Below are 15,030 nucleotides of genomic sequence, written 5' to 3'. Positions count from 1 at the left end.
TCCAAGTTTTCAGGCATTTGGGTCTGGCATTTAGAAGTATGGTTGGCACTTTCTAAATGAAAAGCCCCCAGAGGTGTTTGACCATGAAATCTCATTGCAGAGGTAAGCAAAGTAGGTAAGATCTCATGCCTGCTTTTGTGAACTAGTCTTAAAATTCACTAATTTTAGTGAATTTGGGCAGATTCAGTGTTGTAACTGACTGTAAACAGAGCTTTCACTTTTTGTAATTGAAAAGAAAAAAATCCATCTACTTCTGCTTCTCGGGCCTTTTTTGAAGCACAACTCCCTGGGGTACCTGAGCAGAGTTTGCTGCAGCTGTGTGCACAGTTGCTGATGGAAATCAGCTCAAAATGTTCCTCTTGGTTTTGTGCAGATAGGCTTTGAGTAGCTTTGCAGACTTTTTCCTTGCCACCCTGCACTGAACACTGTGTGGTTTTTATCTGGGGAGATGAATCAGAGGCCAGGCAGAATCATCAGCAGCAGCACTTGGTTTTGCAGTTAATTTAATCTTGCTTTCGGACGCCCAGATGAGGTATTTGCACCTTTTGTAGGAGTCACAAAAACTCCCATGTGCTGGAGTAGCAGCAACCCATCTGCCTGAAGGGTGCTGGGGTGTCACGGAGGAGTGATCCTGCTCAGAGGGCTGTGGGTGCTGTCACACGTACAAAACACTGTGACCGCCCTCGCCTTCAAAGCCACCTGGGCTGGGCTGGTGGAGCCAGAGCCTTGCGAAACGCCGTCTGCTGAGTCTCCTGCCCCGGGGAGCAGCCCCAGGACAGGGAGATCGATGACTTTATTGGCAGGAAATTCAGGTGTAGGTTTCAGAAGGTCTGGCTGAGATTTTGCCTTGCAAACCTGCTCAGTCCCTCTTGGGTGTCTTTAGTCAGCACTGGGTTCTGCTGGCAGATCTGTGGTTTTGGGAGACCCAAAGTGTTGTCCTAAGAAGTGGCTTCTCCTGGTGACTGCTGAGCCTGAGCACTGAGGAGGATGCACTGCACAGTTTCACTGCTCAGAAATCCTGGAGCAACCACCGACCTGCTCTACAGAAAGTAGACCAGAAGAATTTTTCTGTGTTTGTTCCTACTCAAGGAAGTCTCTCCTTTCAATCTTCAAAATTCAGGGATGGAAAATCCCCCTGCTTTGGGATAAGCTGCCCTGTGTGTGCCTGCCTCAGCAAGCTGAAAGCTCCCACCTCGATTCCAACATCACACCAGCTCCCAGCCCTTGAATCTCACTAGGACTTTGTCTGCTCAACTCCAGAGCCTGCTGAGCTCTGCCCTGCTCCTGCAGCCCATGATTCCATCACTCTAATGAGCTGAACGAGCCCAGCGAGGAGCTCCAGGCTCTGTCTAACACACCGGCCCTGTTGCAGGTAATCCCAATAATTAAAGTATGCTCAGACAGAAAAGCTGTGTTGTCTAATTAAAACGTTGGAAAGGGAACAGCCTCCCCTTCCCAGCTCTGATCTAAGCCAGTCTGTCCAGCCTGGTTAGTCCTCAAAACCTCTCTGTCTCACTTTCTACCTTGAAATAATTGCTCTCCAGGGTTCATGCTTCAGTCAGGGCAGTTTCCAAAGGCATGGGAAGTTCGTAGATAAAAGGATGCTCACAGATAAAAGGGTGCTGCAAATGGGCAGAGTCCTTCTGGTTATTGGGGTAAAAATGTGCCAAAGATGCTGCTGTGTGACCTGGGGTGCAGAGGAGAGGGGAGCTCCTGTGGGCCTGCAGTGGCTTTTCAGATTTACACAAGGCAGGGTGGCTTCTCACCAGAGCTCATCTGGGCTTTGTCATCCGGATGAAGATATGCAAGAGGGTGAGTAAGAGGTGCTCAGCACATCCCTCTGGATCTCTGGGTTCCCGTCCATGCTGCTGGAAGCCGATCCTGCTCAGCTCTGCCCAGGGACCCTACTGCTGGCCCCATCTGGATCAGCTACCATGCCTTCTTGAAGCTGTGTTTTACTCCAGGAGCTGCCTCTATCTCCTTTCAGATCAGGCATTTCTTGGGTGCTGGTGACAGGCCAGCCTTTCTTTGTAGAGCAGGGTGCACAGAGCTGAGCTGTGCAGAGCTGGGAGCCGCAGCCGCCGTCGGCGCTGGTGAAGGTGAAGGCTGTCAGCTCTTGCTTTGGTTTGCAGCGTGCTGGCAGCAGAGCAGGGACGGGGATGGTGGCATGGAAATGATGGGACAGAGGTCACCAAAAGCCTCCTGGGGAAGGAGGTGATCCTGAGAGGCTGGGGAGCACCCGTGCCTTGTGTCAGGACACCCTCCTGCCCCTGCACCGCTTGCTCTGCCGCTGCCGCGGTTTGCAGGGGGTGGTTTTTGCCCTGAGGAAAGCACAGGGACAAGGTTTGGGCAAGGCACAGCTTTAGGCACAGGAAAGGGGTGGGAAGACGGATGTTTTCTGCTCTGGTGTCACAGCAGAGAGCTGTGCTCAGGCTGCAGACCTGGGGTTGTGGTGGCACAGGGAACGTGTGAATCCATTGCAGAAGGAGGGTGTCCTGGTGTGTTCTGCTGAGGCCAGGGCATGAGGAGGGGGAGGAAGGAGATGCTGAAGCTCCCCTTATTTCCAGGAAATTGAGTCATACTGCCTGTCCTTACTGGCCTCCCCTGTGCTCAGGAGCAGTGTCACCCCCATCCCACAGCCTGGGTTGGTGTCCCAGTGTCCCCAGAAAGCACTCTGTCATTTCTAGGGTGTCTCCAGAGGGTTTTCAGGGCTCCTGGGCACCTTCTTTTCACCATTTCAGTGGCAAATTGTGAGCTTGAATCCCGCTGGTTTTGTTGGATTGGTTTTTTTTGCAAGGAACCAAAATCTGAAGATTTCTCTGGTGGTGACAGAGCACCCACTGCCAAGTGCCCATACAGGGCTGGGCACTGGAGGCGTTACAGTGACTCTAGGGACAGCAATTGCTGGCCCAAAAATGGGACACCCAGTGAAATGTCCCCACCCAGAGCATCCAGAGAGACCCCCTGCTGGGGGATGGTGCTGCAGGGGTCCCTTAAGCCCTGGGGGTCACAGAGCACCATTTCATGGCATGGTGAGCCCAGCAGCTCCAGGCTGAACTCCAGCTCGTGTTCTCTCTCCTCAGAGCTCAGCCCTGCAGTGGTGCTGCAAGCGGCTCCCCCATGGCTGCGGCCAGCGGCGAGGGGACAGCAGGGACCCGGCTGCTGCCAGCTGGCACTGCCCTGGCCCTGCTCGGTGGCCTGGTCTACCTGGGCACCCTGTGTGCTGCCTGCAAACGGTACGTGCTGCCCACGGCTCCTCCACTTTCCCTCCTGGGGCTGGGTGGGGCTGGGGATCCCTCATTTGGTGGCATTTGGTGGCTGCATGTGGGGACTCTGTGCAGCCATCCTGAGCTGGGACCACGGGATCTGCTGCTCTGCTCACCCCAAACCCCTACCTGTGCCCCAGTGCAGCTCTGCCTGGCTTGATCCTGCATCCTGTGTGTCACAGCCCTCTGGAACAGCCCCTACAGCCAAAAACCTCAGAGGAGCAGCCCAGAGAGGGCTGAGCTGTGAGCAGGAGGGGCAATGCCAAGGGTGGTGCCAGTGGTGTCCTGCACAGCTCAGTGGGGTGCAGGATGCAATTGTGATGTCCCCAGGCAGCACAGAGCCTGCTGTGGGGCTGGGGAAGGAGCAGGATGTGGGTTTTGGAAGTGCCACACTGGGGACCTGGGACACCTGCTCCTCACCCCTGGCTTTGCCACCTGCCTTGCGCTCAGCCCCACTTCTCCCTGCAGGAAGGGCAGGAAGAAGGTCGCTCCAGACGGGGTGAAGCTTGTGGATGAGGTAAGAGCACGTTTTGGGGGGCAGGATCAGCCCTGGGGGGTGGTCTGGGCTCCCAGCCCAGCCTGAGGGTGTCTGTCCCCCCCTGGCAGGCACTGCTCTGCCAGACACAGCTGCGGTCACTCAGCAAGTCAGACACGAAGCTGCACGAGCTCTACCGGGTGAAGGTCAGAGATGATGGTGAGTGGCCGTGGAGCAGGGGGAGCCCCAGGGGCTGGTGGCCCTTGGCAAATGCCTGCAGTCCCCATGCTGCCCATCGTGTCACGGACAGACGTGCCACAGCGCTGGCACTGGGGTTGGTGCCTGTTGCATCCCCTCATTTCCTCTTACCTCCCACAGTCCAGCGTCCGGCCAGCCTGGATCTCCCCGGTCCCACGGCCCCTGGAGGGGAATCCCTGCACAGCTCTGGCCTCCTGCACCGTGAGCTGCCCCAGATCCCCATCCCTGAGCCCCCAGCAACTTCCCCAGCCCCCGACCAGACCTACTCCAACCTGCTCTTCACCCCGCTGCGGAAACCAGTGCCTGACGCTGTCTATGAGTGCCTGGCAGTGGGGGAAGAGGGCACCCCGGTGCCCCCCGTGCCAGCTGGCACCCAGGTGTCCCCTCCACGGGCCGTGCATGGGGCAGCCGATTACGCCTGTGTCCATAAAGTGAAGAAGGCAGTGTCGGTGGAGGTGCAGGATGGGGCTGTGGCAGGACCCTCCAGAGCACAGCATGGCACAGGCAGTGCCCCTCATGCCAAGGTACGACTCTGGGGGACAGCAGGGATGGGGCACACGGGGGGGTCATTTAATTCCCTCTCTCCTGGCTGTGCCCGTGTGTGGAGCAGGGTATAAGTTAGGATCCACTGCCAGGAGGGGGATCTTTGGCATTGCCCCTGGCATTGCCCCTCCTGCTCATAGCTTCCATCAGAAGATGGGGGGGATAAAATCATGAGGGTACCTGCAGTGGGCAGGGATTGCTCCCAAACCTCCACCCCAAAAAAAATTCCTTTTGCAGCTGGAGGAGATGTACTCGACGGTGTGCAAAGCCACCAAGAAGAAATCCCAGGTCCCTGCATCAACCCCGAGGGCTGTGAAGGAGGCAGGGTCTGCGTGGCCGCCCCCCTGCCAGCAGGAGGGGGCCTCAGCAGCCCCAGGTCCCCCTGACCCCTGTTACGAGTCCATCAATGACAGAGCATGGCCTGCTCAGGCCCGTGGCCCAGACCCTGACTATGAGGCTGTGGACATTAACTGGAAGAAGGCAGCAAAACGGGACAAGCCGGGGAAGCCCTGTGTCCCCGAGAACCTGTATGAGAGTGTGGTGGATGTCTGGGCAGGGGGGTCCCGGAAAGCCTCTGCCCGTTCAGCAGCCAACGGGCTGGAGGTGTACATCACCAACCTATAGCCCCACCCAGGGGCAGGGGCAGTGCCACAGGGGGGTCCCACCTGGCTGGACACTGTCAGTTGCCAAAGGGACAGGTGCCAGCAGCCCTGTGCCCACCAAGCCCTGTGCCCTGCACTCACTCTCTGTTTATATTTTCTGTTACTTTTCTACCCGTGTCCTTGTCCCACCCCAGCCCAGCTGCTGCCAGCAGCTTGATGGTGGGGTGTCCCAAGATGGGCAGTTTGGAGGTGCTGGGTGGGACCCCAGTGAGACAGGGCTGGCACTGGCACCAAGATGGGAACAGGGTGGGGACCAGTCACATTTTGGGGTGGGGGGGTGACAGGGCTGCAGCCAGCCCCATGCCTTGGGCTGCAGGATCAGATCCTCAAGAGGTTTCTGCCATGACTGAGGGTCTCTGTCCTCATCACACTGCCTGGGGGAGACCAGGGCCCCCTCCAGCCCCCAGGAAGCTCTGAGAAGCTTTGCTCCCCTCACAGAATGTCCCTTGTTATGGGGAGATGGGGTCAGCCCTGTACCTTCATGGAATTATAGAATACCCAGAGTTGGAAAGGACCCACAAGGGATCATTGAGTCCATCTCCTCACCCTGCACAGGAAAACACAGAAATTTCACTGGTGTGGGCTGTGGGCTCTGCTCCATCCTCCATTCCCACCCTTTCAGACCCATGCAAGGGTGTCTCCATGGGCAGCCCTCTCCCAAACACCATTAAAAGGCTGAGAGAAAGTTTACACTCTTAAACTGAGTCTAAATCCCTGTTTCTGGGGGCTCTTGCTGCTGCTGCTGGTGTAGGTGGTGCTGAGAGAGCAGCTTTGAGCACCGTGTGACTGTGAGTGCACCCTGGCTGGGTGGTTTGGCACCTCTGAAATGGGGACACACAGCCACCAAGAGCTGCTGTATGGGGTGATCTGTGCCAGAGCAGAGCCTTGCACAGGGCTGTGGTACAAGCCAGGCTGTGTTTGCTCAGCATTTGCCTCCTTGCTCACCTCCCCATCACTCCCGTGGGTCCTGCAGCCTCCTTGTGCCAAGAAAGCTTGGGTGAGCTGGATGTGTACCAGAGCTTAAACTTCCCTCCTCTCCTCCCCGGTGGAGACGAGGCAGTGACGGTGGCCCGGTCACACGGCCAGTGGCTGCCCGACCTCGTGGCACGGTGGCCCGGTGCTGGCTGGAGCCCGCAGCCCCTGTGCCGTGCCGTGCCGTGCCAGGCCGTGTGGCAGGAAGCGACGCGCCTTCCCTCAGCATCTCTGCTCCTGCACCGCGGCAGGTGAAGAGATTAAAACCGAAAACGCAGCGCTCAGCAAAGCCCGCTGCAGGCGTTGGAGCCGGAGGCACCCCAGGCGTCGTCAGCACCGCGCTCGACGCCAAACCACAGCCGCCCTCGAGAGCTTCTCCCATCCCCCTGCGAGATGAGGGCGCTGATAGAGCACGGCTGGTGCCCGGGCTGCCGCGCTCTTCCTGCTGCCAGCCTGCCACAAGCACGGCTGGGCTCCCCCCGGCCGCGTCCATCCCCTGCTCCCCTTCTCCATCATCCAAGGCTCACGGCTGGGTCCCTCCTGCACCACCTGAGTCTCCTGGGAGCTGTTTTGGGCTCTGTTGGAGGCACAGGAGCATCACTTCGTGTGGGATCAGAGGGGTCACTCCGGTCCCTGCGCTGTCCGTGGGGATGTGGGTACCACTGTGCCACCTCCCTGGAGAAAAGCAGGCTTGGAATGGCACCAGGGAAGGGAAAGCTCCTGCTGTAGCGGAGCTGAGGCGGCCAAATTTGGTCTCCAATATGCCCCAGCAGCAGCAGAAGCTGTGCAGGGCTACCCCCTTGCCCGTAATTCCTGTGGGACCTGGGAGAGCCCGACTCAAACAAGAGAACAACTGCCCAGTCCTGAGGGTGTTGGAAAACGTGCCTGGAGGCTCGAAATCTGGCTGCTGGATGAAGAATTCGTCCCAAACACCACTTGGAGCCTCAGGGTCTGCTCGGGAGGGTCGGGGTTGGGGTCAGAGCGAGGGGAGAAGGTAGGGCTGGGAGTATCCCCCTCAGCCCCGAGGGACAGACGTGAGCGGGGCTCTGTCACGCTGCGAGGGACGGTGCTGAACGGTGCCGTTCCCACAAGAGGGAGCGAGCAGGAGCCCTGAGAGGCGGAACGGGGCTGCACGTCCTATGGGATGTAGCTGCGGGTGCTGCAAGGCGCATTACACACTGCGCGGTGCGACACCTGCACGGTGTCACACCTGCACGGTGTCACACCTGCACGGTGTCACACCCTGCCTGGCGCTGTAGGGCGCTCTGTGCCATAAGGATCCGCACCCTCCATGTCCCTGCACCCCGCAGGGCTCCGCAGCCCGCGCAGCTCTGTGGCTGTACGGCAGCACGGGGCTCTCCACCCAAAGCAGCCCCGCACCCCAGCAGCTCCGCGCCCCGCCTAGCCCCCCATCCCTGAAGCTCCCCCCGTGTGGCCCCGTCCCCCGGCAGCTCCGCAGCTCCGCAGGCAGCCGGGGGACACGGGCACGGCCGCGGCTCGCTCTGCACGTCCAGCTGGGCGAGGGGCACCAGTCCAGCCCGCAGCCAAGCCCTGGCAAGGGCACCCCCGGTACCCTTGGGCATCTCCCAGGGATGGTGATCCTTGGGGGAGTCCTGTGCAGGGCCAGGAGTTAGACTAAATGATCCTCGCATGGCCTTTCCAGCTCAGGAGGTGCTATGACCACTTTTTAAATTTGGGTTCCCCCCTTGCCGAGCCCCCCTGCCCGGGCCGGGGGTCGGGCTGGCGGCACCCCGTGCAAGGGTGGGCGATGCTCGTGGAGTTGCACAACACCGAGCGGAGCTGCCGGAGCCTCCAGCTCCGCCGTTAACCATTAAACCAGAGCGGGGGCGGCCGCGGAGCCTCCCCCGGGCCCCACAGGCTCCTGCAGGGCTGCGCTGACGGGGGCTGCGGGATCGGACTCCCCAGGGACGGGGCAGGATGGGGAATAAAGGCTGCTGCGGCTGCGCTCCTCCTCCCGTGCTGCCCGGGCGGCTTTTGGGGCCCCGGGTTGTCCCGGTTCCCGGCTCGTCCCCCGTTCCCGTGGCGGGCAGGGCGAGCCCGCGGGCGGCCGTGCCGGGGTGACAACGGGCGCTTGGTCGGGCTCGTGGGGGTTTTCCCGGTTTGCTGCTTTTTTTCACTGTCAGGAAAGCAGCCGGGGTTGGCGCAGGGGGGAAGCGGCACCTCCAGCCCCACCTCCACCAGGGCAGGGGGAGAGGGGTGGCCCAGCGCCCCAGGAGCCAGGCTGGGAACAGGCAGGGGATCCCCGGGTGCCGCCCCAGCAGCCCCACAGCCCCCGAGCCGTGCCAGGCAGCCCAGGGCTGCGGGGGGACAGGCGGGGGGACAGGCGGGGGGGACAGGCGGGGGCCACCATCCGGGACAGCCGCACGGACTCTGTCCCGGCCTTCAGGCTGCGGGCCGGTCAATCCAGCCGCAGCAGGAGCTGGTGGCCCCTCGCCGCCCCCCGGCGCGGGTTTTGGGGCAGGTGAGGGGCAGAACACGGGTGGGCGGCAGCCGGAGATCCCCAAACACCCCGTGCGCCCCAAAACCACACGCACGCCGTGTATCACATGGACCCCACATACCCCCTGCTCTACAGGTACCCCCTGCCAGCCCAGGCGCCCAGGGCACCCCAATGCACCCCAGAATCTCCGCACCCCGCGCACTCCAAGCATTCCATGCACCCAGGGCATTCCATGCATCCCACATGGGCAGCCCACGCTCCCCATGGAGCCCGTGTACCCCGTGTACCCCCCACGCACCTCAGTACCCCAGGTACCTCCTGCCCCCCTCGCAGCCACCCACACCCAGCCCGGCCATTCTGGGGGGGTTTTGGCAGCGATTCCTCGTGGCGGCCAGGACTGACGGCAGGATTAGGAACTTCTTTCCTACTGGGAACGGCGCACACACCCCAAAAGTCCAGACCACACCCCCTTTCTAGCAGAAGGTGACTGTAACTTTTGGGGAAGACCTAGAGCTGATGGGGGAGCCCTACAGGCGAGTTATAGGGGATTTAAAACTTCGGAGAGAACTTTGTGGGGGAGCCTACAAGTTTTGGGGAGTATAACTTTGTGAGGAGCTCTGCAACTTTTGAAGAACCCCTGTAACTTATCGGCAGCCCTATAATTTGGCGGGGGACCTCACTTTTGCGCGAATCCCCCAAATTTTAACGCTGCGTGTTTCACCCCGGTAAGTCCTCAGGAGCCGTCGGGACTTTTGCGGGATGCTCCGCGGTGACGGCATCCCCGCGTTTATTTGGTGGGCGCCCAGAATCCCGCGCCGTAACAACAAAAACCGGAACTTTCGGGGCTCCTCCGCAACTTTTGGGGAGCCCCGCGAGTTTGGCGGGAAAAGGGGGGGGGGGTGACTTCACGCTGGCCCCAGTGGTGCGGCGTGGACGCGGTGGTGAGCGGGGGTGACGGGGGGGGGCGGCAGCGGAGACCGGGGTGGGATCCGGGGGAGGCGGCGGGGGGGCGGTGACAGCTGACAGCGGCCCGCCCGAAACTTTCCCCGCCGGTAAAATGGCGCCGCGATGGGATAAACTTTGTGGGGCGGGAAAGGGGGGGGGTTGTGGCGGCGGGGCGCGGCGGGCGGTGGTGGGTCACAGCAGCCGCACCCCCGCGGGGATCGCCTCTCCGGGATCGCTGCCCTTCGGGATCTTGCAGGGATCTCCCGCCGCCGGGATCCGCCCAGCCCCGCCCCACGGAGATCAGCCGGGATCCGCTTGCAGCGGGATCCGCTCGGTGCGGATCCCGCGGGGTCTCCCCGGAGCGGGATCCGCTCGGTGCCGGTGCTCGGTGTCCGGGCTTGGCCTGGCAGGCACGAGGGCGCTCCCAGCTCTGGGATACCCGCTGGATCCCCGGTGATCCGCTCGGAGCGGGAAAAACTTGGGATGTGGATCCATAAGGTGTGGATCTACACCGCGGTGTGGGGTGGGGGTGCTGCCGCCTTCGAGCTGCGTTGCCAGGAGGGTGTCAGGTCGTCTCCTGGCTCTGGAGATCCCAGCTGGATCCCTGCTGGATCCCTGCTGATGCTCAGCCAGTGGGTGGTGGTGCTGGCAGCAGCATCACAGGGGGACCTGGAGAGTGCTAAGGAACTCCTGGCTGGATCCCACTGCGACCTGGCGGGATCCACTTGGGATTTACCCTACGGAGTGGCTGGCAGGGTCCCCCCACAGCCCACCCTGGCGGCGCTGATCCAGCTCCCTGATCCAGCTCCCCGAACCCAGCTCCCCAAACCCAGCTCCCTGATCCAACTCCCCAAAGCCAGCTCCCTGATCCAGCTCCCTGATCCAACTCCCCAAAGCCAGCTCCCTGATCCAGCTCCCCAAACCCAGCTCCCTGATCCAACTCCCCAAAGCCAGCTCCCTGATCCAGCTCCCCAAACCCAGCTCCCTGATCCAACTCCCCAAAGCCAGCTCCCTGATCCAGCTCTCCAAAGCCAGCTCCCTGATCCAGCTCCCCGAACCCACTCCCCAAACCCAGCACCCCGAAGCCAGCTCCCCGAACCCAGCTCCCCGAACCCAGCTCCCCATCCCACCGAGGCCCTGGGGATCCCTGCTGCCCGCTGCCTCTCTCTCCCGCAGGCTCCGCTGGGACCCGAGGGCTGGCCGGGGGAGCGGCGCCGGGAGCCGGGCAGCCAGGAGGCCGTGCTGCGGGCGCTGGACGCGGGGCTGGAGCGCTGCCTGGCGCTGCACTCGGCCGTGCAGTGCATCCCCGTGCCCCGGCACAGGTAGGGACACTGGCGCGGCCGCCACCCTCCCGGCGGCACCGGCCGCGCTGCGGGAGCCGGGGTTTTCTGCAGGAGGACTTTGGCCGCTGTTGGCCACGCCGGGGTCCCCGGCAGTGAGCGGCTATCCCGCTGTGGCAGCTCCGAGGAATCCCAGCTGGGAGCATCACCAGGTTGTCCTTTTGCAGAATGCTTGTGGGTGCTCTTGACCTCTTGCTTTTTTTTTAGCCTAAAATTTTTATAGTTTTTTTCTACCCCAGGGAACTGTTTGGCCTTAGGCAAGCCATCCCTGTGTCCGTGGGCAGGATGCAGGTGCCAGTATCCTCCAGCACGGTGCTGCCCACGGTCATGGAGGGTTGCCCCTGGCATGGCACAGGCAGTGGCATTCTGGCAGCCTGCCTGCACCTCTGCCTGGTCTGCTGCCTGTGCCATGCCCAGGGGAGTTCCAGCCAGCTGCTGGGATGATCCCTGGAGGGATCAGCAGCATCTCGGGATGCTGCAGGGTGTGGGACACCCGTGGGTGCCTTTCCATCTGGTGATGCCACCAGCACGGTGGGACCACTGAGACCTTGTGCCACCTCTGTACCCCCACAAAAACCACCCTGGGGTGGATGCAGGCCACTGTATCCCAGTGGGGGAGGGAAAGTGATAGAGGGTCCCAGGGGGCCTGTCCGTGCTGACCCAGCCCCCTCTGCTCTCGCTGGCAGGAAGCTCTCGGGCAAGGCGGGCATTGATGAGGTGATGGCAGCTGCGGTGCTCACCAGCCTCTCCGCCAGCCCGCTGGTGCTTGGGCACCCACCGGCCACTCATGCCCCAGGTAAGAGCATCTCCCTGGCCCCCCCATCCCTGGACATGTGTCCCGTGGCAGGACCTGACATTCCTCTTCCTCCTCCTCCTCCTCACCAGAGCCTGGCAGCGAGGTCTGGAAGGAGGCTCCTGCCATGTCCTCCAGCTGCAGCAGCAGCAGCAACACCAGCGGGGACTGGAGCTGGGACCCCTCCAGCGACCGATCCACCCCCTCCACCCCCTCACCCCCCCTCTCCAGCCACGTCCCCAGCACCTTCCTGCCTGGCCCACTGCCGGATGAGGGCCCTGATGAGCCTGATGGCACCCACTTCGTCTTTGGAGAGCCCACCCCACGGAAGAGGAAGGTGGGATGAAGCTGGGGATGATGATGGGGGTGAAGTTGGGTTTTGGGAATAGTAAGGATGGGGATGAAAAGGAGGATGAGGTTAAGGATGGGGATGACAGCTGGGATGATGTTGGGTACGTGAGTGAGTTTGGGAGTGGGGATAGTGAGGATGGAGATGAGGAGGAGGATGACATTTGGGGTGGGAATGATGAGGATGAGGTTGGACATAGGGATGAGAGCTGAGATGGGTTTGGGGATGTGGGTGATGATGGGGGTAACTTTGGGATGACAATGAGGATGATATTTGGGCTGGGATGACAGTGGGGCTGGAGATGAGGCTGGGCATGAGGATGAGGATGGGGATGGGGCTGCCAGCCTGACACCTCTGTCCTGCAGAACTCCACCAAGGTGATGTTCAAGTGCTTGTGGAAGAGCTGCGGCAAAGTCCTCAGCAGCTCCTCAGGGATGCAGAAGCACATCCGAACCATGCACCTTGGGTAAGCACAGGGGCTACCCCTGGACACCCCCAGACCTCCTGGTACCCCCTGCAGGGTCCTGCAGTGCTGGGGGAGAGTGTCCCAGCCAGCCTCTGCTCTCCCTGCAGCCGGAAAGCCGACCTGGAGCAGAGCGATGGCGAGGAGGATTTCTACTACACGGAGCTGGACGTGGACGTGGAGGCGCTGACCGACGGGCTCTCCAGCCTCACCCCGGTCTCTCCCACCTCCTCGGTGCCTCCCGCCTTCCCCGGCCCCGAGGCTCCTCTGCCCCTCCTCGACCTGGCCCTGGCCTCCCCCTGCAGCCCCCCGGGCCCCCCCGGCCGCTGCCACGTCCACACGGACCACGCGTACCAGGTGGGGGGACAGGGATGGAGGGGACAGGGATGGGGGAGAGGGATGGAGTGGGACAGGGATGGAGATGGGACAGGGATGGAGATGGGACAGGGATGGAGGGGACAGGGATGGAGATGGGACAGGGATGGAGTGGGGACAGGGATGGAGTGGGACAGGGATGGAGGGTGACAGGGATGGGGTGGGGATAGGGATGGAGTGGGGACAGGGACGGGGTGGGACAGAGATGGAGAGGGGATAGGGATGGAGTGGGACAGGGATGGGGTGGGGTACAGGGATGGAGTGGGGGCAGGGATGGGGGACAGGGACGGAGTGGGTCAGGGATGGGGTGGGCACAGGGATGGGGTGGGGTACAGGGATGGAGTGGGGACAGGGATGGAGTGTGACAGGGTTGGAGGGTGACAGGGATGGAGTGGGACAGGGATGGAGGGTGACAGGGATGGAGGTGGGGCTGCTGCACTCCCTCATCACCCTGTCTGATGAGGGTTGTGTCCTCTCTCTCCAGGGCTGCCGGACCCCCCCACGGCCGCCGGTGTCCCCCACTGTCCCCACCCCGCCACCACCCAAGCCACCGGCCGTGCCCAGGTGAGCCATTGCTATCGTGCTCCACCCTGTCCCCTGTCACCCGCGTGTGTCCCCCGGTTGTGACTTGTCCCTGTGCCCGCAGGCGGCCGCGGGGGGAGGCCAAGAAGTGCCGCAAGGTGTACGGCATGGAGCACCGGGAGATGTGGTGCACGGCGTGCCGCTGGAAGAAGGCCTGCCAGCGCTTCCTCGACTGACTGACGGAGCCCCGCCGCTCCCTCCTTCTTGCACATTTTGCACTCGAGGTGCCTTCGCGCCCCCCCGGCCGCCCCCCGGACTCAGGGAACGGCCCCCCGAAAGCTTTATGCACACACACAGCCCCCCTGCCACGGAGCTTGTCCCCCCCGCCTTGTTTTCCCTTTGAAAATAAGCTAAATCCATCAATCCAAGCCCGCTCCTTGCCGGGGGGGGCTGGCAGGGGGTGTCTGGCTGCTCCCGGCCCCCTCCCCGCTCCGGTTTGGGGACCCCCATGGCTGAAATAAGCTGTGCCTGTGGCCGGCAGGGGCTCGCAAAAGGGGGTGTCTGTTCCTGCCCCCCGCCTGCTCCCGGGGGGCAGCCCCAGTGCCCAGGGCAGAGGTGGGCGCCTGCCCCCCCCTCGCCCCCCCCAGGGGGGTTTTTACTCTTTGTAATGTCATTTCTCTCTCTCGTTTTGGGGAGCCCCTGCCGGGGCGATGCCCCGGGGAAGTGCCTGCAGGAATGCGCCCATTTGCACTAAGCCAAACTGCACAAAGAGGGGTCTTTTTGTTTTCCTTTACTTTTTTTTTTTTTTCCTTCGTGTGGTTTTTATTTTTTAAATAAAATATATGAAAATTGGTATTTTTACCTACTCCCTCCCACAGCACGAGAGCGCGCGGGCCGCGGCGCTGCGGCAGCGGGGTGCCTCCAGCCCTGGGCGGCTTTCAAGGGGTTTCATTCACTTTAAACCCCCTTTTTACCCAAAAAACCCCCCCAATTTTCCCCTCAAAACCCTTTCTCCCCTGTTGTCCTGTCATTCTCCAGCCCAGGCAGCAGCTCGGGTTTGGCCAGGCCGTGGCAGCCTGCTCCTCTCCCCACGCAGGGAGGGGACAGGGGGTGGTGGCCCTGCCACCCTCCTGCCCTGTGGGAAGGTTCCCTTTGCATCAGGGACCCCCCATTGCAGGGTCCCCCCTTGCAGGGTGGGACACTGCTTCGGCCCCGTGGGTCAGGCTGGTGCTGTGCCCCCACTTGTCCCCTCCAGGGATGTGATGTATCAGATCCAAAAGGAAAAAAAAAATAAATACTTGGATTTTTTTAAATGAATCCTGTTCTTTAGTTACTGTTAAAACAGGCAGGGTGGGCACCCCGGGCCTCTTGGCACCCCCAGACCCACTGTTGTCACCCCCCTCCTGCATCCCACATCCCCCAGGGGCGGCATCAGTCTCTGCATCCTCCTGGGAGTTACTTTAATTTCAGATAATGCCCAAAAAATAAGGAAACTGCCACCAACAGGCAGCAGGGAGGAAGGGAATGAGCTACAGGTGCCTGTTTGGGATGGGGAAGGGAAGGTGGAGGAAGCAGCACCCCCAGCCTGGGGGTGAGCAGGGCTCCC

General features: G+C 61.7%; 2 protein-coding genes across 2 annotated transcripts; both read left to right on the top strand.

Moving 5' to 3' along the window:
* The first annotated feature begins 1,134 nt into the window (after positions 1-1,134).
* On the top strand, positions 1,135-5,166 carry LIME1 (Lck interacting transmembrane adaptor 1). The gene is made up of 6 exons (XM_041396209.1): positions 1,135-1,372; positions 3,084-3,236; positions 3,735-3,783; positions 3,873-3,960; positions 4,120-4,523; positions 4,780-5,166. The coding sequence occupies exons 2-6, from the start codon at positions 3,121-3,123 to the stop codon at positions 5,164-5,166; spliced, it is 1,044 nt and encodes a 347-aa protein (XP_041252143.1). The 5' UTR covers positions 1,135-1,372; positions 3,084-3,120.
* Positions 5,167-9,637: 4,471 nt separating this feature from the next.
* Positions 9,638-14,721, top strand: SLC2A4RG (SLC2A4 regulator). Its single transcript, XM_041396128.1, has 8 exons — positions 9,638-10,080; positions 10,759-10,904; positions 11,609-11,718; positions 11,808-12,052; positions 12,430-12,530; positions 12,638-12,884; positions 13,387-13,466; positions 13,549-14,721. The coding sequence occupies exons 1-8, from the start codon at positions 10,066-10,068 to the stop codon at positions 13,658-13,660; spliced, it is 1,056 nt and encodes a 351-aa protein (XP_041252062.1). The 5' UTR covers positions 9,638-10,065; the 3' UTR covers positions 13,661-14,721.
* The last annotated feature ends 309 nt before the right edge of the window (positions 14,722-15,030 follow it).

The sequence above is a fragment of the Onychostruthus taczanowskii genome, unplaced genomic scaffold (genome assembly GCF_017590055.1).
Source record: "Onychostruthus taczanowskii isolate IOZ18803 unplaced genomic scaffold, ASM1759005v1 scaffold126, whole genome shotgun sequence".
Classification (NCBI taxonomy): domain Eukaryota; kingdom Metazoa; phylum Chordata; class Aves; order Passeriformes; family Passeridae; genus Onychostruthus; species Onychostruthus taczanowskii.
This window is presented reverse-complemented; position numbering and strand designations above follow the sequence as displayed.

Excerpts from the sequence above, each read along its gene's own strand:
- LIME1 (XM_041396209.1), top strand. The coding sequence starts at position 3,121 with ATGGCTGCGGCCAGCGGCGAGGGGACAGCAGGGACCCGGCTGCTGCCA. Across the intron at positions 3,237-3,734 it reads CTGTGTGCTGCCTGCAAACG|GAAGGGCAGGAAGAAGGTCG; the intron begins GTACGTGCTGCC and ends TTCTCCCTGCAG. Across the intron at positions 3,961-4,119 it reads GGTGAAGGTCAGAGATGATG|TCCAGCGTCCGGCCAGCCTG; the intron begins GTGAGTGGCCGT and ends TACCTCCCACAG.
- SLC2A4RG (XM_041396128.1), top strand. Across the intron at positions 12,053-12,429 it reads CCACCCCACGGAAGAGGAAG|AACTCCACCAAGGTGATGTT; the intron begins GTGGGATGAAGC and ends TCTGTCCTGCAG. Across the intron at positions 12,531-12,637 it reads ATCCGAACCATGCACCTTGG|CCGGAAAGCCGACCTGGAGC; the intron begins GTAAGCACAGGG and ends CTCTCCCTGCAG.